Source organism: Gopherus evgoodei, chromosome 14 (assembly GCF_007399415.2).
Source record: "Gopherus evgoodei ecotype Sinaloan lineage chromosome 14, rGopEvg1_v1.p, whole genome shotgun sequence".
In the NCBI taxonomy this organism is placed as follows: domain Eukaryota; kingdom Metazoa; phylum Chordata; order Testudines; family Testudinidae; genus Gopherus; species Gopherus evgoodei.
In genome coordinates, this window is record NC_044335.1 from 3,643,304 (window position 1) to 3,670,696 (window position 27,393).

The following is a 27,393-nucleotide window of genomic DNA, read 5'->3' on the forward strand; positions in this document are numbered from 1 at the left end:
ATGTTCTATATGCATTTGTTTATGAACAAGCGTGGACCATTGGCCAAAATATGGCTCGCCGCTCACTGGGAGAAGAAGCTCACAAAAACTCACATATTTGAATGCAATTTGGAGACTACTATTGAAAAGATAATTTCACCAAAGGTATGTAACTGACTGAGATGTTTAAGACCAGTTGTCGAAAGGTAGATCCTTGGTTTTTTTAAAAAAGAATATATCAACAAATATTGTAAAGGTCCATATTTGAAGTCAAAGAGACAAAGTAGGTAATGTAATATCTTTTATTGGACCAACTTCTGTTGGTGCAGGAAACAAGCCCAGCTTACACAGAGCTCTTCTTCATGTGTGGGAAAGGTACTCAGCGTGCCACTGCTAAATACAACGTGGAACTGATTGTTTAGCATAAGTAGTTAACATATATCAAGGGACTCTTTGAGGTGAAGTGGGGCAATGGAAGAGGAGGAAGGTAGCTGGTGTGAGGGTTGTTAATGGCATAGATTGTTGTAATAAACAATAAATTCAGTCTCTCTGTTCCCATGATTTTTAGTGGCTATCAAAGTTATGCCTTTAATCTTCCAGGCTCATGTTTTGAAGGTGCTGTGCAGGTTTCCTTTGAGGACAAGGACTGAGAGGTCAGATATGTAGTGATCACTTAGTGAAATGTGTTCGCCCACAGGTTATATGGTGGTGTTGTCTTTTATCATTTACCTGTGAGAGTTCATTTGAGTTCTTGTTTCATCCACATAGTTGTTGTTGGGGCATCTAGTGAGCTACATCATATGTTGTGATAGATATGTGTGGGATCCATGAATCTTGAAAGATGAGTTGCAGGGCTGTTGATCATTGCAGCAGTGTATATATGTCTGCAGGTTTTGCATCTGTTGCTCTGGTTGTGTCTGGTGCGGCACTGAGTTGCTGGGTCCGGAGCTGTGGGGAGCTTGCTTCTGATGATGAGCTTGGAGAGGTGAGGTGTTGTTTGAAGGCCAGAAGAAGGGGTTCAGGAAAGATTTCTTTCAGGGTGGGATCCCCATCAAGTATGAGTTGTTGTTTGATGATATCTGATATGGGTTCCAGTGTGAGGTGATAGGTGACAACTAGGGATGTGCGGTCGGAAGGGGCTTTATTTCTGTATTGAAGCAGGTGTATTTGGGTGGCCCATTCCATGATGTGGTCCGCTTCTTTGGTGGAATGTCCTTCTTTGGTGAAGATGTTTTTGAGTGTGTTAAGGTGTATATCTCGGACTTTCTCCTCAGTGCATATTCTGTGGTATCTGAGTGCCTGGCTGTCAATAACAAATTTATTGGTGTGTTTGGAGTGGTTACTAGATCTATGAAGGTAGGTATGGTGATCCATGCATTTCTTGTATATAATTGTCTGTAGGGTTCCATTGTTGAAGCCGATCATGGTGTTGAGAAAGTTGATGCTAGTGTGGGAGTGTTCCAGAGAGAGTTTAATGAGTACACGGTGGTTGTTGAAGTTATGGTGGAAATCTATGTGGGAGTTTGTCATCTGTCCATCCAGAGGGTGAAAATAAAATTGATGTATCTCAGGTGTATCATTGGTTTCATGCATAGGTGCCAGAACTTGGGGAGCTGGGGGTGCTACTGCACCCCCTGGCTTGAAGTGGATTCCATTATATACAGGGTTTACAGTTGGGTTCAATGACTCTCAGCACCCCCACTATAAAAATTGTTTCAGCATCCCTGGTTTCATGGTACATTTATTCAAAAATTCTTCTTAGAAACTCCAGCCAAGACTGTGGCCCAAGTTTGAGGCACTGTACAAATGCATAGTAAGGGCTAGCCCATGTCTTGAAAAGCTTGTAATCTAGACAAGACAGACAAAGGGTGGGCGGGGACCAGAATATAGAGGTGAAGCGAGTTGCCCGAGGTCACATAGCAAGTGTGGCAGAGCTAGGACCAGAACCGAAGTCTTCTGAGTCCTAGTCCAGTACCCTATTCACTAGGAATTGTCTTTTTAAGTGACAATAGCTCTTGAGCTCCAACCCTGTGTTAGCCTGAATATCTCAGAATGACACACATTGGGTTGTTTTATTGTTTAATTGAGCTCCTTTTCTATACTTAGCTAGCAGATAAAGACATTTTTCCAAGACTTCAGTAGTACACCTTTTGCTTTGTATAATAACTGAAATTATTTTGTCTTAATGATTTTGTTACAAATATTAATACTTGAACCATTTAAAAAAATTATTAAAGGTTAAAATTGCTCTGCGCACCTCAGGACACTTGCTTTTGGGAGTGGTGCGAATCTATCATAGGAAGGCAAAGTACCTCTTGGCAGACTGCAGTGAAGCTTTAGTGAAAATGAAGATGGCATTTCGTCCAGGTATGTACCAAATTCTGCATTTGTCTGTCTATGTCCTTTACAGTTTCTCATCTGTAAATTTCATTTGGGATATTCCAGTCAGATACACATTATTGATTTCAACAGAAGTTGGACTTCCTGGTGCTTAACAAAAAGAATTAATGGTTATTTTGAATGTAATTTGATCTTTTTGGCTCCTTCGTGGCCTTGGAGGAACCAGCTCTAGGAGTTAAAGGATAATTCTGTCTGCATTGTCAGTTCATTCCTTGTCCTTTCTAATGAGGCCACCAAATTCTTTACTGACACTGGCAGTTAGAGCCAATTCTATTAGTGCTTTTGTGATCTACCAGGATGGAGACTACCAAATTCAGTTAAAATGGATTTAACTGTTTAAGTTTCATTTTATTTTGGGCACCTAATAGGGAGATAGTATTGTCTCATGGTTAGAGCAGAGGACTATGAACAGAGGAACTTCGGCTCTATTCCCAAACTTAGCACTGAGTAATTATATGATCTTTGTCAAGGCATTTAACCTTTTTATGGTCTAGGACAGGTCTACACTTAAACTGTGACACTCTATACCTCGGGGGAGTGCCCTCTAGCCCCCATAGTCGTCATTTATATATAATTGTGATATTTCTCCTAAAGCATGCCATGTGATATATCAAGGGAAAGGTTATGATCTGCTGAAAGCCATTGTTCTATCCAAATATGTATATCATTAGTGCATATGAAGTAATGAGACTGTGTTGTATGGTGGTTACTAACATATTCTGTGAGTTGGGGAATTGTCTAGATATTAGATCCCCAGAGTCAAGGACAAGGTTGCTAACCAACGCCTGGGCAGGTGTCAAACAACCGTCAACAGCCATTGTCCAGCAAGGGAGTTACAATTCAATTACTCACTTGAACAAGGCCACAACAGGGGAATTGCTCAACCAACCTTGCCTGGTGACTCAACAATGACCGCCATACATGCCTGGACTTACGTTCTCCAAGCACATGGACTAAGGCAGTGGTTTTCAAACTGTGGGTCACGGCCCAGAACTGGGTCACGGTGGCTCTGGTAAGCACCGCCGACTGGGCCATTAAGTCCCATCAGCGGTGCTGCCCAGCTAAGGCAGGCAAGTCTTTACCTGTTCTGACACCGTGCTGTGCCCCGGAAGTGGCCAGCAGCAGGTCTGGCTCCTAGGTGGGGGGGCCACAGGGCTCCGCACACTGCCCCCACCCCGAGCACCAGCTCTGCACTCCCATTGACTGGTTCCCAGCCAATGGGAGATGGTGGGGCAAGTGCCTGCGGGCGAGAGCTGCGTGGAGCCACTTGCATGCCTCCACCTAGGAGCTGGACCTGTGGCTGGCCACTTTCAGGGTGCAGTGCAGTCCACGGTGCCAGGACTGTCAGGAAGCCTGCCTTAGCAATCCTGATATGCCGCTGACTGGGTGCCACCCGAGGTAAGCCCATGCCCTAACCCCACGACCCAATCCCCTGCCTCAGCCCTGAGCCCCCCTCCAAACTCAGAGCTCCTTCCTGCACCCCAAACCCCTCATCCCCAGCCCAGAGCCTTGACTCCCTGCCGCTGAAGACTTGGAGCACTGCCCAGTGAGTACAAGCCCCACGTGTTTGTTTTTTTTTACATTTTTTTTAAAGTCATCCCTGCCAGGGCCCCATTAAAACTGTTCAAATTGGGCCCCGCACGTTCTAAAGCCGGCCCTGATAACGGCACCTGGAGGGGTTTGCTGCTTGTCACTAGCAAAGCATTGTGAGATACAGCCCAGGTTGGAGAGTTAAGGGGGGCACCATGGTCCCACAATCCCAAACTACACTCCAGGGATCCCGTCACATAAACCATTGCACCGGCACAGCTGCAGTACTTCAGTGAAGACGTTACTTATGCCAATGGGAGATGCTTCTCCCATCGGTGCAGGTGGTCCACGTCCTCGCAAAGTGGTAGCTATGTCAACAGGAGAATTCTCCTGTCAATTTAGCATTGTCTACTCAGGGGATTAGGTCAGTTTCACTGCATTGCTCAGGGTGTGGATTTTTCACATCCCGAGCAATGTAGTTATGTCAACCTAATTTCCTAGTGTATACTTGGCCCCAGTGGTTGTTAGTGGCCAAAATTTTCCATGATCTTTGAACAGCTATTAATTAGTAGTTCCAGTAGATTGATAGCATTTCAGAACCTCTAGCATTTTTCAATGGCACCATACATTTGTATGTATGCCAATAAATAGTATGCCTCTGAAATGTACATAAATTAAAGATTTAAGTTCCATTTTGGGGTCCTAGTGACAATGGCAAACTTAGTTTATGATGGCAACATAATTCCTTGATAGATTAACAGTCTTATTGTAAACACTTGTGAGAACATGACTCCTTATCACAGCTCATTTTGTTATGTTTTGCATTTCTTTTAGGACTTGTTGATCTTCCAGAAGAGAGCTTTGAAGCTGCTTATAATTCCATTACATTGCCTGAAGAATTTCCTGAATTTGACACACAGCTACCTGACTTGAAGTAAATGTTTCTCAACTCTTTTTATATTTTGTCTGGCCTCATTTTCTCAGAGGTAAAAATGTATGTTCTTGCTTATTATCTGACCCTTACTCAGCATGCAGGTGGTACAGTCATTCCAGTTATTTGAATTTGATAACCCAATGCTTCCATATTCTAGGCCATAGAATTATGTATTGGTACAGTTCTTCCAATCTCATTTTATGAACACAAACCTTTTCAATGAAGTAATTGTTTCAGCATAGGCTTTAGAAGGTTTTCATTTAATTTATTTGAATGAATACTAGAGACAGAAAAGTTGAACTGTTGTGCTCCAGAGGAGGCAGCCCAAGTAACCTAAATTTCATTCTGCTGTAAGAACAGGGTAGCCTGGATCCATGGCATAGAAGTCCTTCACTGGTGTGATCTAAAATTAAATTTAAAATTCTTGTCTTTTGCTCCCTGAGGGTTGGTAGGCTATGGGAGGCAGCATTCTGACATTTCAAAAGTTAAGAGCTGAGAACTAAAACATTTGTTTTTGATGGACTTTAGTGGGGGTCAGAGCCAAAGCATAGTGCATCTTCACAAACATTTTCCTTTTACATCTCAATAAATTTAGTTATTTTGGATCTGAAAGTCTTTGCTATTTTTTGTTAAAAATTTAACTTCAGAAAACCTGTAGCTGTGACTTTGTGACTAGATTATTTAATGTGCTGTGCAAACTTCTGTGAAGATTATCTAGAAGCTTCAGCAAGTACAGAAGGCAACTGCCTGTTTGCTTCGAGGTATCAGATGTAGGGAATATATAGCATCTATTTTCCAGTAGCTATGCTGGCTTCCTTTTAGCGTCTAGATGCAATTAGAAGTGTCAATTTTAATCAATAAAGCCCTAAGTAGTTTGAGTTCTGGCTGCCTGGGAGATTGCCTTTCTCCCTGAACAAGAGTTGACATCAGCTGGGATGTTTTGGAGCCTTAAAAAGTAGTGATTTATTGCTTTTTGTCTTTAAAGGAAAACATATGAAGTTTGAGGGCCCTTTGGTTACAAGCTTTTTGCCTTGCAGCAACATGGCCAATGAGTTTCAATTCATGTTGTTTTTTGTATCTTTACATTTTTCATTAGTGCCATTGATGTTGCTGAACACTTTACTTTGAATCAGAGCAGATCTGAAGACATCACACTTCCAGAAGATTACAGAATGACTGTGCTTCCCAGTGATGGGAATTTTGGTGAGAACAGCCAATAAATTAGAATTTGAAAAATTTGTAAGGATTTTTACCACCATTTTTTCTAAATTATTAGAATTGTACTTCATAAGCAAATGCATTTACATTATTAATGATTTATAAAATTGCATTTTAAGATTTAATTACTGTATGCAAGCTCATAAAGCTTATTTTTACTCATATGAAGGATTTGTTTGCTTGTTGTAATTACTGAGTCTCCTTATTCTCTTTGGGCTTGAGCCAACACCACTGAAGTCAGTGAAAATCCACCTGTTGGCTAAAGTGGTCTTTGAAATAGGCTCTACGTGACTTAAAACCTAATGGGCGTAATTCTCATTTATGCTGATGCCCCTTTAATTGAGTGTAAACATAATATATGCAATTTAGGCTTGTGTTCACTGCAAAGTTAACTTCACTTCTTACCTAACCCCAACCCAAGTTCCGTCCACACACACAAATCTCTCACTTGAGTTGGCTGGCCCATCAGAGAATATAGATTAAAGCCTGAGTGCTGATCACATTTGAACAGCTAATACAACCGCTCCTCTGCTAGAGGAATGTAAAGAGGCCTTAATGTAAAGGAGAATCAAGCCTAAAGGCTATGTCTACACTGCACTTTCATTGGTAAAACTTCTGTGGGCCGGAGTGTGAAAAAAACAAACACACCTGACTCATTGGGGGTGGTTTTATTTTGTCCGCAGGAGAGAGCTCTCCTGCTGACAAAGGGTGGCTACACTGCGCACCTTACAGTAGCACAGCTGTGCCACTGTACGGTGCACAGTGTAGACCTAGCCTAAGATATTTTGTGTTTTTACTGAATTAGCTTAAATTGTTTGTTCTGTAATGCAACCTCATTTTGAGAATTTTATAAAGTTCTGAGGAAATTGACATATATGTATTTTATCTGTATTGTTAGAAGGCGTTGTCAGTAATTATATATGTTTGTTCAGGTGAGGAGACTGAAATACTAAGAGGACATAGCTTCTTCAGTGATGGCATACTAATGAGTACTAATAGTCTCTTGCCTGATCACAGCTCAGTGAGCACCACTGGAGACAAATCTATACTATGTGACGACACACATGGATTCAAACTCGATGGTTTTGGAGACGAAGATGTTCCTGGGGATATGATTGGTATGGTTTGTCATAGATTAACACAATCCAATCAGTTCTATCCAAAGTATTTTTACAGTAAAAACCCCACACGAAATGTAAATAAAAATAGAACTTGCATTTGAAAACATTTTTTCTGTAATTTACTATGTGTTTCCTTTTGCACTTTTAGTTTTTTGCTACTTAATAATAATCTGAGCTCATTTATATAATCCGAGATAAAAACTCAATTAAAATGAAATTAAGCTTGAGAGTACATATCAGCAATTTAGGGTAAAATACATTACAGGAATGGTCCAATTATCCCACAATCAGGCATTATAAAACCAGGAAACTGAGAGTTAAAGTTAACTTAAAAGAAATTCAAACGTGTTAAGATATGGAAATGCACAGTTAGGGCATTCAGACAATCTTAACTCTGCCCCTTTTGTGACACTAAGCAATAACTGTATGATTTTGATTAAAGCATTTTAATGTTTTGAGTTCCAGATTCGATTAAAATGATATTTTAAAATACATTAGGTTTTTTTCTTTATTCACCTCATTGTGTCACCTGTTTGGCCCACTCTCCTTCACCCCACATTTCCCAGCACGTGCATATGTGTGCACACAAACCAGTTTTCCCCTTCCCCACTGATCCTCCTGCACTATATCTCTGGCTTCCCCCTTCTGTCCTCTGTTTAGTAGATCTGGTGCAACAGTTTGCTTTTGAAAATAAATGTTTGGCATTAATTGTCACTTTTTGTCATTTTTTTTAACCAATGAAAGTCTCTCCATCAGCACAAGCTTGTATATAAGAATCTTCTTCAGTGAAACTTACATAGAATTTGCAAAATGGTGTCAATAGTCCATTGTTCTCAGAAGGACTGAGGCCATGTCTTCCCTCAGTCAATATACTCCATTTAAAAATGACAGCTACTTTCCACTGTTTCCATTAAGAGTGAAGCCACTCAATTTTTTTGTTAAGAGCACCCTATGGCCACATGCCCATTGAGAACAATGGGATATAGGTGACCTTCTCAAAATGATCACCTAACAGTGGACAAGTTATGTCCTGAGTCGTCTTGAGAAAAATGGGATGGCAGCCATTTTGAAAGAGGGCAGTTCTAGACAGAATTCATTGTAATGGAATGTTATTTGTTAGCCTCTTGCTGGGGAGAAACGTTCAGCTATAAAGAATAAACGGAGAAATTACCATTAATTCTAAAAAATAAAGTCTTCAGATGTAGTCTGGAGTGAGTTTTAACTGTAAATAAAGTCCGAATCATTTGTATTATTCTGTTACTAAGTTCATTCAGGACAATTAAACAGCCCTACATTGTATGCCACATTTTTAGAGGATCTCTTTGTTTAATTAATTTTAACTCAATCAAATTAACAATTTACTTGTAAATTCTGAGAAAATTAATTCTATTCCCAAAGAGTAAGTACAGCAGTTTTGAGAAAGATATGCTGTATCTTCATACCTAACAAAGCACTTAAGTCGCTGCTTTAAGTGCAAAACTCAGCTCTGCCTTTACTATGGGCTTGGCTACCTTGCGAGTTACAGCACAATAAAGGAGCCCCAGGTGCCCTAGTTCACTCCTTGTGCACACCGGCAAGGCATGTAGAGTGCTCTGACTCTGTGGCTACAACACTGCTGGTATTCCACCTTGATGAGTAGAATAACGTTTGCTGCGCCCCCACTGGAGTGCTGCGGCACCAGTGTGGATGAGGTGTTGCATTACTGTGCTGTGATTGGCCTCTGGAAATGTCCCATAACCCCCTTAAGTTAAGTGTCCGCTGTTGTCATTGTTTTGGTAGGAATGCGGATATACTGTTTGAAAGCTCCATTTCTGACAGCCGGGAATGCTGTGTGTAAGAGAGAGATGCGGGGGGAGGGGGAGGTCTGCTGTCTGAACTTACAAGACAGCATGCTGACATACTCTCACCCCCCAAAAACCCACTTTCTCTCCCCCCACATATGCACAACACACTCCCTGTCACACTCCACCCCACTCCCCATTTGTAAAGAACATTGCAGTCACTTGCATACTGGGATACCTGTCCATAATGCACCGCTCCCAATGCCACTGCAAGTGCCGCAAATGTGGCCATGCCAGTGCGCAAGCAGCTGTCAGTGTGGACAGACTGCAATGCTTTCCCTACTGTGCTCCCCGAAGGGTTTAACTCACAGTGCTCTACACCTGCAAGTGTAGCCATGCCCTATGTCACTGCAAGTGGTGCTTCCGTAATAAAACATCGTAAGTAAATCGTCATTTGAAATTTATGCTTAAAACGGGTTTCAGTACATTTTCCTCAGCTTTTGTTTTTTGCATCTGTAGCCATGCAAAAACATTTTAGAACTACAGCCTTTCCTTTTGTACTACAACAAAATGCTTTTCTCAAAAGAAATATTTGGAAATTAATGGCAAGTCAAGTGTGTCATTATGCCTGCAGTTTTGAAGGACCAGCACTGTAAACAGCTATAATCAATGGTTTTAGAATTTACATACAAATCCATTTATTTTAATGAAACTATTTAAAAAAAACTTGTATAAAAGTTGGTATGCACCTTTTTTTTTTTTTAAGTGCTGGAAGAAGAAAAAAGTATTGTTTTTAACTTTCAGGGGGGAAACATAGATGCAGAAACATAGATGCCCACTTAAACTGAATTTTTTTTTGACAAATAAAATCTTATAAAATTTTTTTTTATTTCATCCTCCTCATAATAGCAAGAGCAGCTAAGTACACTTTGTATGTGGTCTGTTAAATTTTACCACAGTATGGTGTTATTTTCTGCTTATTTATTTCAAAATAGTTTGTTTACAAACAGCTGTCTAGTAAGTGATTAATTTGTAATATGAGTTAATCAGTATTGACATTTTCACATAGAATTTTACTAATTATAAAGCACTCTGTATAAGTGCTGGGGCCTCATTGGCAAGGTGCTGCACACCTCTTCTGATTAGCCAAACACCCTGCGCGCCCATTGATTTTGCAGGAGATGCACAGCATCTTGCAGGATTGAGCTCTATATAATTCCTTCTAAATAATCCATTTTAATGGATTCTGCTGGCCTATTGCATAAATAATGCTATTTTAAAACATTTTATATATGTCTACCCTGTTGACCAGGTCACCTATGATTTACTTAATAGCTTTTTATTTGAGATGTAAATTTATATTTGTATTAATGTAGTTGATATACCATAGAGTATTGTAAAATATGATAATGTACAGATTAGTTTTAATTTTGAAATGTATATATTTAGCTTTTGGTGATTGCCATTGTATATAAGCTAGAACAGGTATGGGGGTTTGTTTGTTCTTTAGAATAAAGAAGTTATATATAAAACTATTTTTAAACAACATTAAAGATCATACTTTCACAGGTAAAAGGCAGAAAATTCAAAATTAAGTCTAATTCTCTCCTTTATACACATTGTTTAGTATTAAGAAAGCTTTAATTCTAAATCTTCAAACTTGTTTAAGTCAGTCTCTTGCTTTAGACGCAAGACTGATATTTAAATAGTAACGTTTGTCTGTGTCATTTGTTTTATTATCACTAAAGCTTAGAGTGAATAAAATTATGCATTTTGTTTTCAAGAAAATCTGCTGAGGACTGAGCAAAATAGCCTAATTTATGACATTCTTGATATGGATGAAGAAGTTCCTTTATCACAGGAGCTTCCTGATGATAATGGAGTGGGTGAGTTTGTAGTGTTTCTGTTCCTTCTGATTACCTAAATCAGTACCTCACTAATTTGTTAATGTATAAAACTAGTGTTATGCAGGCATTATGTGATCAGAATCATATCCTTTGCTTCATTACTGTCTTGGATTCTGTTTTACTTTTTTCTTTTATACTTTGTTCCCCTTTCAGGTATAATTAATTCTTGGAATTCTGTGTCTGTAACTCGACGTTGATAGAAACATGTTTTTACATTATACCCTTTTCTACCTCAGAAGATGTTGTGAGATTTAGTTTGATATCGGCTCCTTGGATGAGAGGGGATATGACTGTTCTTTATAAATACATCAAGAGAGTAAACATTAGGAAAGGAGAAAAGCTATTTAAGCTAAAGGACAGTGTTGGCACAAGAGAAAATGAGTATAAACTGCTATGAATAAATTTATGCAGAAAATCAGAAGCAGGTTTCTAACCATCAAATGAGTGAGGTTCTGAAACAGCCTTCCAGTAGGTGTACCTGGGAAAAAAAGATATCTAGATTTATGATGGAGCTTGATAAATTTATGTATGAGTTTATCTGATGGAGTTGCCTGTGATAGATGGGGACTAGAATTGATGACCCAGGAGGTCTCTTCCAGTCCTATGTTCCTATGATGAAAGAAACTGCAGAAGTGGAAAATATTTGTATTAAAATATTTTAGAAATTAGTTTCAGGAAGAAAAAAAATTCTATTGTACCTTAAGACTTACACTCATTTTTCTAACTCTAATATTTGTGTTTTACTACCAAATGAATTAATTAAAATATTTTTATTGGATTGTGGGATGTGTGTTTTACAGTGAATTTCAGCTATGTAGGTTCTATGCATCCAGAAGAAAGCCACCAGATGAGTGAAACTACGCTGTTGACAAATAAAAAAGAAGGATTTACACTTGAGCCAGTTGATGCTACAGGTCAGAGTTCAATCAGTTTCCTGTTAGGTGCAAATATTACAATTCCTGCTACATGCAAAAACCCTGAAAAGCATGTTATATAAAATTATTCTAGTTATATTATTTGCTTTACTCTCCTCACTCATTATTACTAATGATATGTGTATCAGAGATTATTTTTATTTACTTACATTTCATCTGTTCCTGCTGTCAAAGTTCAGTTCTGTTCTGAAAAGTGACTATGCAAAAAGAGCATTTTCTTATATCAACTGATCCACTCTCAATGTTTATTCACAGTCCTCTCCACTTACTAAAATAAGTTTTATTATTTTTCACTCCTGTTAGCAATGCAAAACCAATACTGCTATAGGAGAGCAAACTGTATTCTGTTCTGGCTCATATACCATCAACAGAATTGTTAACTTAGTTCCAGTTGCAGAATCTTTGTGGGCGAGTTGTGGCCAGAAAGAACCAACATTGACTTTCAGATTCCAGCGTGAATTTTCAGGGTTCACTTTGTTTCATAGTCTTAATTTTACTTAAACATAAAGATTTCCCTAAGATATTGAAAAAGGAAAATTTTTCCTCATTACTGTGATTAACAGGTGTTCAAAGTTAGTTTATTCAAGAAGATTAAAATTGGATGGCTCAAAGAGACATCATCAGTCCTCATACAAGAAATGAAAGTGTAATTTGTTTCATCCAGTGGCCAACTTATGTGGTACATTTGTGGGTGTTATCAAATACATAAAATGATACAGTGGAAAAGAATGTTATGAAATAAACACCCACACCATTCATATTGAAACTAAACTTTAGAATGCTTACATTTTCAAACCTTCCTGCCAAATGACTATTGAGATGCATGTATACCATAGATGTGTTTCTCCATGTGTTGGTGTCTATCTCCTCATTCAACATCTTAAAGGGTTAAAGCTGACAAAACCAGACATTAATCCTAAAATACAACTTTTTTAAGGACGTTTGCAATTCTTGGCCTGGCTAACTTCTCAGTAAACTGCCTGAGAGACAAGGGAGGTGAGAGAATATTTTTATTGGACCAACTTCTGTTGGTGGACTGTACTCGCTTTCAAGGTATAATACCTGTCTCTCACACACTTAATGATGTCCTCTTACTTAAATAAACCATTACTTGACAGCTTTTTGACTACAATATTTATAAATCTTCCTGCACTTAGAGGTATTTGAACTTGAGAGTATATAGAATTCCCAATAAAATGAAGAGGCTGTCTTTCTGAAAACTTCTGGTGAAAAGGTCCCCTCATTGTCAATGTAATTCTCCAGTTCACTCTACTTTTTTCTAAACTATTTCCAGCCTAACCTTTTTATTCCAACTATTATATTCATGCTTAAGTTTTAAAGCATCAGAACTTGTTTGCATATGTTCATAATTCAACAAGAAATTAGAGGAAAATATTCTAAACTGGAGTCAAAATGTCCCTTATTGTTTGGCTGGTGGTTGCCGTATTGACACTTTTTTTTTTAGCTGAAAGATTGACCTCGGGATGTGAGGGTGTGGGAGATGAAGGTGATACTTTTGGCCTCTTAAGGAGAGTTACCAGTACACGTGCAATAAACAAAATGCTCTCTAAGTTGCTGCAGGAAAATGTTTTACAAAGAGAGTTGAGGACTGGGAGTAAAGTGAGGGAAATGGCCACAAGGGGAAGGTCAGCAATTTCAGGATGGCCTAATATCCAAATCTCTGCATTAAGAAGATCACAAGCCAGCCCCTCCCCATTCCACTCTCTTGTTATAGCATATGCTGTCACCAGAACTATGAATAGGGGAGAGCTTCTGTTCAGATGTTGACACCAACATGCTGAACAATGAAAATGTAGAAAAAATAATGCAATTTGAATAGCATCATTTACTTCAGGTGTGATACCCAACACCTCTAGTACAGTAATAGACAAGTGTCCATCAGAAAAAGAGATAAACGTCTCCGTTTGTGAATGTTTCTTATGCTTAGTTGTCATAGGGAGAAGGAGCTTTAAAAGAAAGAGGAAGTTGCTTGTTGATGTAGTGAAGGAGCTCAGCAGCAGTACTATTTACAAACAGCTTAGCAACTGCACGGATATTCTTACTATGTTGGATCTTGCACCCCCCACAAGAAAATTGATGATGTGGAAGAAGTCAGGAGGAGTGGATAAACTTCTGTCCCATACTACACAGCCTTTGATTAATGCTGAGCTACAAATGGTAAAGGTTTATGCCTTTGTATGCTGTTACAACATTACCCTATACATGATGGGATTGTTGCATATTTAGGACCTGATTATCAGAGATGGTCTCCAATTTTACAGGTTTCATTTTGTGGGCACAAGTAACTGTGTGTCCAATAAACTGCCAGTGTAAATATTAATAATTGAACCTTATCTAATTATAGAGAAATTTGGATAATTGGACCTCTGATGACTATATTTGTATCCACTGGTATTTGCTTCTACTGAAAAGTCTGCCATCTCTAGAATTCAGGCCCTGAATCTTCAAAATTCCAAGAACTAGAACAAGAGGGCATAGAAATGTGAGCATATGTTTGTGATTTCACATATAAGCACTTAGTTGATTGCACACTGGTACATTATTATTTTTCTGATTTATTGCTCTGTAATTAGTACTAGACCATGTTGACCTTCTTCAATTATTGCTTGTTATAATAATAATAAAAATATTATATAGTGCCTTCCATCTGTAGATTTCAAAGTGCTTTTTTGTTTTTTGTTTGTGTTCTGAGGTCTTCAGGCTGCCAAGTAAATACAAATGTATTATGATTATTTTTTATTAATATAATCTAATTGAGTAGGAATTATATTCTAGGAAGTCCTAGTTTTGAACAATGAATTCAAAGAAAAAGAATTACTAACCTTTAAATTCGTAGAGCCAAATAAGATCAGCTTGAGGAAAAATATGTGACTTGACCTGATGCTATACTGTTGTAGTAAGGGCCTTATGTTAGAAAGAACATTCTAACAGTCTTACAAGGCAAGAGGTCTTACAGAGAAATGGTGTTAAAATTGTTTGAAATATCTGTGGACATGTCCAGTTTTACTGAAATTGTCATTTCATTAATTTTAGTTTCTGAAACATGTTTTCAGTTGCACCAAATGGAAATAGTGGCAGCTAATCAGATTACTGGTGGTGGCTACTTATTTATTGATTTAAAACAAAACTTCATCTGGTTACAAGTAGAACATACCTTAAAAAAAGACAAAACTGTATTTTAAGCTCTTTTTGGAAGCACACAAGTCATTTCTCTAAACCAGTCAGAATTCAGCTATTCAATAATGGTATAGTGAACAGCTGTCACTATCTTGGTCCATCAACTGTTAGACAAAAGACTTCAGTTTTTCAGTATAATGGGACTAAAGTAATTGAAATAGAACATTATCACAAGAAGACTTCTGTCAGATAAACATTGAAGCAAAGCAGAAGGAAGAAGTATGTTGTGAATCCTGAACAACAGTGTGTATGTTTAAACCAGCAGCCTGTGTTATCCCTGTGTTTATATTTTTATTTCAAATGTTTTTTAGTTTTCCCTTTTATTAACTATTTTAGAGGAAGGCAATTGAAACCACTGAGGCTAGCTGCATGAAATATAATGATTAATATTCTCAAAGCAGTGCGGGGGATTTAGATTAGGGTGACCAGATGTCCAGATTTTAAAGGGACGGTCCCGATTTTTGGGTCTTTTTCTTATATAGGCTCCTATTACCCCCCCACACCCCATCCCGATTTTTCACATTTGCTGTCTGGTCACTCTAATTTAGATACAGGTCTTTGTGTAGCAAAATCCCCTGCACTGCTTTCAAAATCTCAACTTGTGTTTTTAATTTTTCATTTTAAGTAAAAGCCTTCATTGGTTAATTGCAATAAGACACTGTACTACATCTTTTTTGATAATAATGCGCTTGCTAGTGTGCCATTGACCTAAAACAGTGGCTCTCAAATTTTTTTACCGGTGACTCCTTTCACATAGCAAGTCTCTGAGTGTGACCCCCCCGCTTATAAATTAAAAACACTTTTTAATATATTTAACACCATTATAAATGCTGGAGGCAAAGCGGGGCTTGGGGTAGAGGCTGACAGCTCATGACCCCTTATGTAATAACCTCGTGACCCCCTGAGGGGTTCTGCCCCCCCCCCGTTTGAGAACCCCTGACCTAAAACATATCTTCGTATCCAGCCATCTCTACATCTCTTAGTTCATTACAAGATAAGAATCTCTTGAACACTGTCTTCTCATTATGCTGAAGGATATTGGCTGGAAAAATAGGTCAAATCATGCATGGAAGGACCTTCCAGGCATGGATCCTCACCTCTTTTCCACAGGAGGGAGATATCAATTGCTTTTTGGCACTGTTCCCTGCTCCCTCTCCCATGATTTCAGGGATCTTTCAGATAGCCTTCTGTAGGTTCAGGGTCCATGATGGGGTGAAGACTGCTGAGAGAACCCAACTTGGGTGGGAGTAAGGCAAAAGGAAGCATATAGTGTCCCCCTACTGGCCCCACAGAGATTATGTAGGCTCTATTACCTTTTATATGGGGCACCTCTTTAGTGGGGCACCCCTCCTTTAAGAGTGTTCCAGGGGAACTTCTGGAAGAGGACACTGGAGTGCAAGGGCAGGTATTGAGGCACAGGCGTCCATTCAAATGGCCTTAACCTCTTATTAATCCTTTGGATCCATACAGATCTCGCAGATCTGCAAGGTTTTAGGGACAGAGCCACACCCCGTTCCACATGGAGACAAATCATGGCTCCACAACTATGTGAGAGAAACTCCCATGTGAATAACCTCACAGATTTTTCTTTCCCTTATCCATCTCCTGTGGGTAGAGAGAGATGATCCAGCCCAATGTTAGCTTTGCCACTTTCTCACTTAGAACAGCGGTTCTCAAACTGTGGCTTGGGACCCTCAAGTGTGTTGTGACCCCGTTTTAATGGGGTCACCAGGGCTGGCTTAGACTTGCTGAGGCCAGGGGCTAAAGCTGAAGCCCAGTCCCCACTATCTGGGACCGAAGCCTGAAGGCTTCAGACCTGGGCAGTTGGGCTCAGGTTACAGGCCTCCTGCCTGGGGCTGAAGCCCTCAGACTTTGGCTTTATCCCCTACTCCACCCCACCCTTCCTAGGGTCATGTAGCAATTTTTGTTGTCAGAAGGGGTTCACAGTGCAATGAAGTTTGAGAACCCCTTATTTAGAGAATCTCTGCAAAATTTGTTAACAGGGTCTGAGTCAATGAGTCTAAATTCTGGATCAAAGCAATTAATATACAGTAACTGTCCATCATTTCCTTGTATTTTCTGTTATGTTTTGTTGTTAGTTATTAATCGGAAGTTACATTCTAGAAATATAAAAAAGAAACAAATTTTTGTTTTTATAGTTGTTTGCAAATTGCTTTAAGTATCATGGGTTTAAGACTGGAAGAAAAGGTATACAGACAGAGTCTGAAACTGAAGAAACAAGACAAGAGAAAGAGACTACAGGTCAGATTTTTATAATTCTGCTTGTCCCAATTGATTTTATTATTTAACCCCCAGAAAATATTTTTTTTAAACTCGCACATTTTATTTAGTGTTTCAGACACAAAACATTCTATGTGCATCACTGCACAAACCAGAAAGGCAAGAAAGTTTAAAGCTTAAGAAAACTGGTTACCCACTTAACCAATTTGTTACAGCAATTATATTAATTATAGGGCTATTGATTAACCTCAGTTAACTCATGTGATTAACTCAAAAAAATAACTGTGATTAAAATATTAATTGCAATTAATCACACTGTTAATAGAATACCAATTGAAATGTATTAAATATTTTGGGTGTTTTTCTACATTTTCAAATATATTGATTTCTATTACAACACAGAATACAAAGTGTACAGTACTCACTTTATATTAGTTTTTATTACAAAATATTTGCACTGTAAAGATGACAAACAAAAGAAAGCATTTTTCAATTCACCTCATACAAGTACTGTAGAGTAATCTCTATTGTGAAAGTGTAACTTACAAACGTAGATTTTTTTTGTTACATAACTGCATTCAAAAACAAAACAATGTAAAACTTTAGAGCATACAACTTCACTCAGTCCTACTTCTTGTTCAGCCAATCACTAAGACAAACAAGTTTGCTTACATTTATGGGAGATACTGCTGCCTGCTTCTTATTTAAAACGTCACCTGAAAGTGAGAACAGGCATTTGCATGGCACTTTTGTAGCCAGCATTTCAAGGTATTTACATGCTATATATGCTAAACATTCATATGCCCCTTCATGCTTCAGCCACCATTCCAGAGGGCATGCTTCTATGCTGATGATGTTCATTAAAAAAATAGTGTGTTAATTAAATTTGTGACTGAACTCCTTGGGGGAGAATTGTGTTTCTTATTCTATTTTACCTGCATTCTGCCATATATTTCATGTTACAGCAGTCTCGGATGATGACCCAGCACATGTTGTTCATTTTAAGAACACTGTCACTGCAGATTTGACAAAACGCAAAGAAGGTACCAATGTGAGATTTCTAAAAATAGCTATAGCACTCAACCCAAGGTTTAAGACTCTGAAATGCCTTCCAAAATCTGAGAGGGATGAGGTGTGGAGCATGCTTTCAGAAGTCTTAAAAAAGCAACACTCCAATGTGGAAACTACAGAATCCAAACCACCAAAAAAGAAAATCAGCCTTCTGCTGGTGGCATCTGACTCAGATAATAAAAATGAACATGCATCAATCTGCACTGCTTTGGATTGTTATCAAGCAGAACCCATCATCTTCACGGACGCATGTCTTCTGGAATGGTGGTTGAAGCATGAAAGGACATATGAATCTTTAGTGCATCTGACACGTAAATATCTTGCGATGCGGTTACAACCGTGCCATGGGAATGCCTGTTCTCACTTTCAGGTGATGTTGTAAACAAGAAGCGGGCAGCATTATCTCCTGCAGATGTAAACAAACTTGTTTGTCTGAGCGATTGGTTGAAGTAGGACCAAGTGGACTTGTGGGCTCTAAAGTTTCACACTGTTTTATTTTTGAGTGCAGTTATTTTTTTGTATATAATTCTACATATGTAAGTTCAACTTTCATGATAAAGATATTGCACTACAGTAGTTACATTAGGTGAATAGAAATATACAATTTCTTTTGTTTTTTACAGTGCAAATATTTGTAATAAAAAATAAATATAAAGTGAACACTGTACACTTTGTATTCTGTGTTGTAATTGAAATCAATATATTTGAAAATGTAGAAAACATCCAAAAATATTTAAATAAATGGTATTCTATTATTGTTTAACAGTGTGATTAATTGCAATTCATTTTGTAATCGCTTGACAGCCCTAATTAGTTATAAAGAAGAAATACATATTTTGCTTTGTAAATACTTCAATGTCCTGCTTAAAAAATGCTTAAGAATAAGAGGCATAGTACATTTGTTAGGTTGGTGAGGGTCTCTTTATCTGGGAGACCACTGAAACCAAACAAGGCTTTCATTTTATTCTGAGATTGATGAATAATAGCCCACTGTCCCAAAACAGGTATTTAGGTCTTTTCTATTCTGGATGACTGAGACTTTGTGGAACATCCAGAAAGAGACATGTTTCTTCCAGAAACTCTTGATTACAGGTGTTCCACTCATTTTTTATTCTCAAGTCATCTAGAGAAAACAATCTGTAATGTTGTCAAGAAGTTAGGTAGAGGAATAGATTAGGATACCTCTATATCCACAATTATTCTTCCTCAGTACTTAGCAGTGTACTCAGTTTCTTTTAAAAAAGATTTTCAGACCCAGATTCACCCAGTTCATTTTGAGCAGCCTCATGGCATAATTATAAAAATTTATAGGCATACTTTAATGTTTGCCTAATGGTAGTGAATAAACAGCATGTCATACCCAGCCTATATCACAAAGACATTAATCCACCTCTGCATGATGGCTGCTTGCTAAGTCTACTTACTCATGGTAACCAAACAAGCAAAAGGAAGTGTGTACAGAAGTGTTTACAGACCACAGACTAGCTCTCCAAGCATATACAGCCATCCTGCCTCTTTTTGGCACTAGTATAACTTAGATCAATTTCAACCCTGGCATAAATGAGTGCAGAGAAAACAATAGAAAATGCACCTTTTATTCCAGTGCCGGAATTGGTCCCTTTTCTTATTTATTCCTCCTCCTTTATTAATTTGAGAATGTGACTACTAGCATTATACTTTACATTGAGTAGAATGTTATATTGTCACTTGCTGAATTGCACTGTGGGATGTGTTGAGAGAACTATACTTGCAGTGGAAAACAGTGTTTATTCTGTGGTAAATAAGTCTGTTTCTTAACCAGTCATTTATTTTGTAAAGTTTGCACAGTTTTCCTGCAAGTGAAAGGTCTGTCTTTAAATGCTTCCAAGAAAACTCTTCCACTAGTTTTTTGTCCCAAAGTACCATTGAGTACGCAGCTCCTGCTCAGGACTCATTTTGATTCTTATAATCCATGATCATTTGGTGTTAATGGTGGTTGATTTTTGAGATTCAGTGTAACTTCATTTTAAACTTTGTTTTCTTGTTAATATAGAGATGTTGAGAATAGAAGAGTCAAGTTACCTGGAAGAGTCAGCTCATACAGAAACTGAGAGAACTATTACTGATGATTCATTTGTGTTGGCATTACAGAATGGCAGAAATGAGGATGCTAATAAAATGAATGAGGCTATAGTAAGCACCTTCAATTAAATGTAAAAGGACAAATGCATGTATTTATTAGCCATGCTTTATATTAAGTTTCTATTTACAGAGAGTTATAACATCTATTAATTATTTACTAAGTATGTTACAGACATGAGTAGTTTGTGTTATAGATGTTTTAAGTACATTAGTAAAATACCTTATGAATGGTTATAAATCATGTTTATAAGCAAACTTGTTGGATACAATACCAATTTATTAACCATTTATTAAAATAGCTATTCACTTATTAACACTTTATAAACTACTTATAAATTGAACCTAATTATTATTTAAGTGTGCTGAAAAAGATACATGTTAATGGCCATTTGTATCAAGGATAGGATTTCAGATCTCCTTGATATTTAGTAACATCAGCCTGGACATTATACAGTCTTTTAGTGTCCTTAGCCAAACTAGAAAACCTCTTTGTTTTGTTAGTTTTAATTTGAGGTTTTTGCTATAACGTAGAGTTTATATTTACACCATTCTAGTGGGTTCCACAATACATTCTGCTCCTTTTTAAGTCATGCTGTAGTGCACTGTATAAAGGTGTGGTCTTGCTGTCACACAGTGGGACCTCTATGTCCTTTGTGTACCAAAGAGGGAGACTGAATAGTCTGTGCAGGTGAGGGTTGGGAACAAGCTGGGGCAGAGTCTGTGCATATACACTGACTATGAATCTGGTAGTTGCAACTCTCCAGTGGAGATTGTGAAGGCATTGCAATCACTCTTGCAGAACACAAGTCTGTGCCTTGCCTATGGGGTGGGAAAATTAGTTACTGTTAAAAATACTGAGATATTAAAGACTGGTAGTACATACTACTTTCTGTAAGGAGAGGACGAAGCCAAGAAAAACAATATTCTTCCAAAACTGAAAATAAAAATTAATACAGAAGTTATTTATTTTAAAAATGTAGAATTCATGTTTGTCAAGTTTTTTCTGTGGGTGCCAAAATTTGTACAAATATGAAATCCTGGTTTGGTAATCAAGGCCCCATGTATTCCACCATTCAAGCATTGTGGAATTTTCCTTGAATCAACTCCTTGCTGCAGAATGTAAGCTTTCATTTAGAAAAAGTTTCTGACCTTAATGGTTGTGAAAAAAATCTTAAAAACTTGCACCAAGTTTAAACTTGAGTCTGCAGGCAGCTTGAAACAGTAGCTATGAGTGGTGTGAAGTGCCCCATTCGTCTTCATAGGTCATTAACTCCAAAATACGGAGATAACATTTTAAATGGCAGATTGGCCCATGAACAGTAGCAAAATAATTAAAAGGCTCTTTACTAGCATAGTAAGTAAAATGCTGTTAAACAATCCCATCTGAGTAACAATATCTATCTAATGTTTTTACAATTCCTTACAGCCTAGTACTCCGCACATGCCAAAAGTCCCAACTGTCCCCTACACAACTACCAAAATACCCAGCTTCACCCTTAATACAGCTCTGGTGTGGTTAGGCATTGTCAAAATAGATAACACACGGGCCACATAAAAAAAAATTGCAGCCTTAAAAAGTGAAGTTTACCAGGTAGGAAGGTAAATAACTTTTGAAATTTAAAGGAGTGAGCTAAAATACTTGTCCAATTTTTAACATTTTGGCATGTGATTTTTTTATGTTACATCTAATGTTTGTATTAATCTCCTATACAGGAGATAGTGAGGAATGATCAAGACAGTGAAGAAAGAAGGTGGAGCAAAAGAACTCTTCAAATATTGAACACTTTACGGGTATGATGTTGGATTTAGCCATTAGATGCTTTTTAAATCAGCTATTGACTTGGTTTGAACCACAAAATGTAATGTACAAGCACTTGCTATTCGTTGATACATTACATGTGCAACTGGTCTCTGTAAGAGTTTCATGTGTGTTATAACCATGTTTTATTGTGTGTTGACCTAGATACTCTCAAGCTTCAGAATGCTTTGTATAATGGCAAATCCTGCACTGTTTTTGGAATTCTTAGAATTTTCTAACTTTGGAGTACTTGATTTCTCACTCTGAAGTTTGCTTTAACACTGGACCATGATTTTATTATTGGTGGGTCTGGTAGCACTGCCTATTATTAAGGTTGTCTGACACTTCCCATTGTAAGACCCTATTTTCAATTGCTCGTAACTTTGCCAAAATTTGCCAAACTGTTCAAGCTAAGGTTTTACATGCTGGGTGTCTGCATCAGGCTAAATTTTTTGGACAATTTCAGCCCAAATGATTCAGACATTTCTCAGAACAATGTTTGGGAAATACATTGTTTTGCCCATATTAAAAGAATTCTGATGACCTTTATTTTAAGATGCTTTTATGCCCATATGGTTTAGAGCAGGATCTTGAAACTTGATAGCGGCTTTTGCCTTTATGTCAGGGATGTGCTGTTTGCCTTCCCTGTGAAAATCTGCCAGATTTGGCCAAATTGTAAGCCTTTGAACAATTGCCACAATTGGTTAGTAGAGCTTCACAGCTAAAAACTCAGAAGGTTCATACAGAATCTGGCATTCTCCAGCCCAGGACTGAGCAGGACTTCCCTGAAATTACAGGTCTGGACTGCTGTGGGCCAGGCATCAGAAGTGAGAGTGGGGAGACTGGCTCTCCTGTGCTCTTGGTGCCCTCCTTCTCTCCCCTGCCCCCAGGCTGGCACTGAGGCACCACTGAGGAGACAGCTGTCTGTTTTGAATGTAGAGGGGACATAAGCCAGATCTGGGAGTGGGTCAGATGACTGTGCCAGGCAGTTGGTGTGGGAGCCTGGGAGGAATGGGAAACAGAGAGATGAGACCGGGCCTGGGAGATGGCTGTGGGGAGACTGGGTCTGAGAGATTGAGGTAAAGAATTAATAGTTCTTCAAATGGCTCTGCATATTCCCACTTATGAATATTGCCCCACCTGGTGGCACCTAACAGTAGAACCTTCTCCAAGCACTGCCTATTAGAGCGCATGTTCACACACACACACACACACACACACACACACACACACACACACACACACACACACACACACACACACACACCAGCCTTCCCCTCAATGCTTTTGAATGTTCTGAGGGCAAGACTATATAACGGGGCACTGCACTCTACCACCTCAGTTGCTGCAGCAAACAGAAGTGAACCATTCCAGTCCATTCAGATCCAGGGGTTTTCCTCCTTTGATAGTGCCTTTGATAGTTTTAGTTGTTGTTGTTAGTGTGCAGTGTAGTTAAGTAATAAGTGTAGATAGTTAAGGAGAGTTGGTAGGTTCGGTTCCATGATATGGCGGAACAGTAGAAGAAGAAGAAGCTGGGATTTAAGAGATGTGCTTTGTGCTCAGCTGTCTTCCCATCATTGGATGATCACATTAGTTGTCTGAAGTGCTGGGTTGAAGGTAATTCTCCTTCTGGGTTTTCCATTTGCCAGGATTTCATGCCCAGCGCCTGCAAAGACAGAATAGACTGAAGGTGCTTCTGATTATGGAGGCTTTAGCTGCTAAATCCTCTAGTTCTAGATGGTCATCGGATCTGAAGCCTCAGAGGTCAATTTCAGATCCTGCGGCTTCCTCCAGCAAGACTAAGCTGCTTAAAGGTTCCCAGGACATTGGGATCTTCAATAGTTTGTGTGATGCAGTAGGTACTGTCTGTGTGGGGAGTGGGAGAGCAGGGGAGGACTTTAGGGGATGGACAATGCCAGGGCCTGTAACCTGAGCTAGGTAAGGAAGGGGAAAGGTCAACACCTTTGCCCGGGAAGGGGACAAAGGAAGGGAGTGGCAGGAGGGAAGCAGTTTGAGTTTGGGCTTGGGGCTGTGTGGGTGGAATTCAGGGTATCCTAGCTAGGATCCAAGCACCCTGAAAGCCCAGAAGGACTCGGTGGAGGGGTCCTGACTGTGCCTGCAAGCTCTGCTGTAACCTGTGTTCCTGTTGTCCAATAAACCTTCTGTTTTACTGGCTGGCTAAGAGTCACTGTGCGGCCCAGGAAGAGGGGTGCAGGGCCGGACTCCCCCACACTCCGTGACAGTTTGGTCTCCGGATCCTTCTGTTAAAGATGTCAAGGCTTCGAAGGCACCACTGGTGTTACAAGGCCATCTTCCTGCTGAGGATCCTGGAGCCACATGGTTGGCTCCAGCCTTACCTGTTCTGAGGAAGAAGACAAGGGAGAAGACAGCCAGTGTTAGCAATGCCAGATTCTGTACATCAGATTTATCAGCTCCATCCAAGTCTGACATGGCGTCTGTGCTTCTGATTCTGAAACCCTAGGTGGTTCTGGGTTCAACTTCGTATCTGGATCTGGTACTTAAGTTTGTGGGACAGGCTCCATCCCCTGCTTCTGTTCAGATATTCTCCTCAGACCTGAAGAGGACTTTTACAGTGGTGTCTGATGTGCACCTTCCTGCTTCTCATCACTCATCAGACCCAACTGAGAGGCAGAGGATGATGAAGAAGAGATGGGTGTCATCCATTCCATGGTCAATGTCTTCTTCATCTGGAAAGAGAAGAGCAGAGGAGATAGTCTTTCTCCAGATCCATCAATGCATCCTCTTCCTAAGACTCCTGCAAGATCCTCTGGCAGATCTTTCTCACCTTTTATTTCTCTTTGACTTCTGGTTCCATTGTTGTCTCTGATATGATCCACAGTGGTTCTGAGGTAGTATCCTCATTTAGAGGAGGAAAGAAAAAATTAAGACACCTGATTCATCCCAGTTCATGCCTCCTCAGCCTGGGCTCCCTCACTTCTTTGCTTCTCCTCCTATGGTGTGTTTCCAGATTTCATCTGTTGGAGAGATTGGCAGTCCTAGTCTCCATGGCCCCATTGCATTGCACTGCAGGAATTTCTGAATCCTCCTCCTTATGAATGGAGAGGTGATGTTTCATCTAATAAGGATCCAGTGTCTCAGCAATTATTGGATCTGGTTGCACCAGATCCATTGGCAGCTCAGGCAAGGGTACCTGATACACTGTCGAAGAGAAGGATGAGAAGATAGCTCCTCTTTTTGAACAAGAACAAATGAATACTGACTTTGATGTCACCTGATGAACTGATGTCAACTGATGAGCGTGTGGGTGTGCTTTCTGCTTCTTGCCCTTCTCAGGATACTCTTCAGTTCTACTACCTGGTGGATTGCATGGCATCCATATTGAACCTACATATGGTGGCCTTGGGAGAAGAGGTGGAGTGGGGGCAGGGTCTCAGGGAGAAGGGGTGGCGCAGGAGGCGGAGTTACGGTTCGGATGCTGGTGCCCCCCCTCCTTTGAGAGAGCTTCCGCCGCTCCTGGAGTCAGTGCTTCAGTCATTATTTAATTAGGACTCTGTTCCAACCTTCTGAATTTTCAGCACTGCACATAATTGGGAATATACAGATCTACTCAAAGAAGAAATGAAGGCTACTGCCTTGTAACCAGAGTTCTGTGAGATGATTGCATATTCACAGTTCACGCCCACCATTCCCTCTTTCTCAAAGTCTTATTATGGTTTCTCTGGGTTAGCAGTGGAAGGAACTGAAGTGGTACGGAGGCAAGACCCCCTTATAAAGCCTTACTCTCTTGATGCTATAGTGATGAGTACTATAGAAAAACCCATGAGAAAATTAATAATTTTCTCTTCAGAACAAGGTTTGAATAATGTATGGTAAATAAGGCATGGGCCACACATTGAACAATTAGGAGAAAACAAAATATTGAATAGCTGTGTATTAGTTGAGCATAGACTATACTGTGCACTGAATGAGGCAGGGATTCTGTGAAAAAAATAAGTGATCATATAATTAAAGAATGTATCATAATGCAAACATACAAGGGGGGGTACAGGCAACCTTCTAGCATTTCCTAACTTTGGAGTGCTTGATTTTGCAACCTTAATAATTTTCTTTTAACATAGTTTTTGTGAGAGAGATGTGTGTGTGTGTACGCACATATCCAGTGTGATACATGTGTGTATGTTTACACAGTCACACACATGGCCATTTACAAAAATCACACAAACGTTTAGCAAGTTGTGGTAGACTTTACTGTATTTTTAACGATATTTGCTGTACTTAGAAGGGAAGATAGTAAAAGCCACAGTAAATTATAACATAAGGACTGGCAGTTCTGCAAAGCCTTACACATGTGATTGTTTTTATGGATCTGATAGTCCCATTGAATTAAATGGAACTAATGACTTATACTGTAAATATACATGTAACATTTTGCAGGATCAAGGCCTAAGTAGATTTTTATGGGATACGTTGCATCTTGTATCATCAACAGTATTGCCAACTCCAACCATCCAAAAACCATGACTCAGACCCCCCAAAATGATGAGATTTTAAAATAAATGTTAGGTTCTTTTTCTGTGCCTTTTGCTTTTTGGCCTGTTAGGATGCACTTGCTTTATCTTTTCAAGCATTTCTGCACAACCACAAAGGCTAGAATTTTGTTTAAAATGAAAGCTTAGATTCCCATGCAATCTCTTGATTCCAGAAGGGCAGGGGGGGGGTTAAGAAAACACAAAATATCGTGAGACTTGTGATAAAATTGCAAGAGTTGGCAACACTGTAAAATTTATAAAGAATTTTAGGAAAATTACATACATTAAAACTTACAGATAAGAAACCATCTTAAGGCCTCAATCCTGTAAATATTTACTCCTGTGCAAAAATGTTTAAAATCAGTAAAATCAGTACCTTGGTTCCAACACCATGGGAACTTGTTTTATTAGCAGTTAAACTGACCTAAGTATAGTTTTCAATTTCTTTTTTCTATACAGTACATCAACAAATCAGGAGTGAGTTCTGTCAGTTTTTTGGAGCTCTGTAAGAACAATGACCGGAAACAAGTTTCAGCCAAGTTTTACAGCTTCCTTGTTCTAAAGAAACAGCTGGCTATTGAGCTTACTCAGTGTGCTCCCTATACTGATATTATAGCAACTGTGGGTCCAAGGTTCCATACTATCTGA

General features: G+C 39.0%; 1 protein-coding gene across 1 annotated transcript; it reads left to right on the forward strand.

The window, feature by feature from the left end:
- On the forward strand, positions 1-27,393 carry RAD21L1 (RAD21 cohesin complex component like 1). The gene is made up of 12 exons (XM_030532943.1): positions 1-144; positions 2,217-2,346; positions 4,744-4,843; positions 5,940-6,046; positions 6,994-7,179; positions 10,748-10,849; positions 11,671-11,784; positions 13,754-13,983; positions 17,163-17,265; positions 20,348-20,487; positions 22,150-22,227; positions 27,205-27,393. Exons 1-12 carry the CDS (start codon positions 1-3, stop codon positions 27,391-27,393), a joined length of 1,623 nt encoding a protein of 540 aa, XP_030388803.1.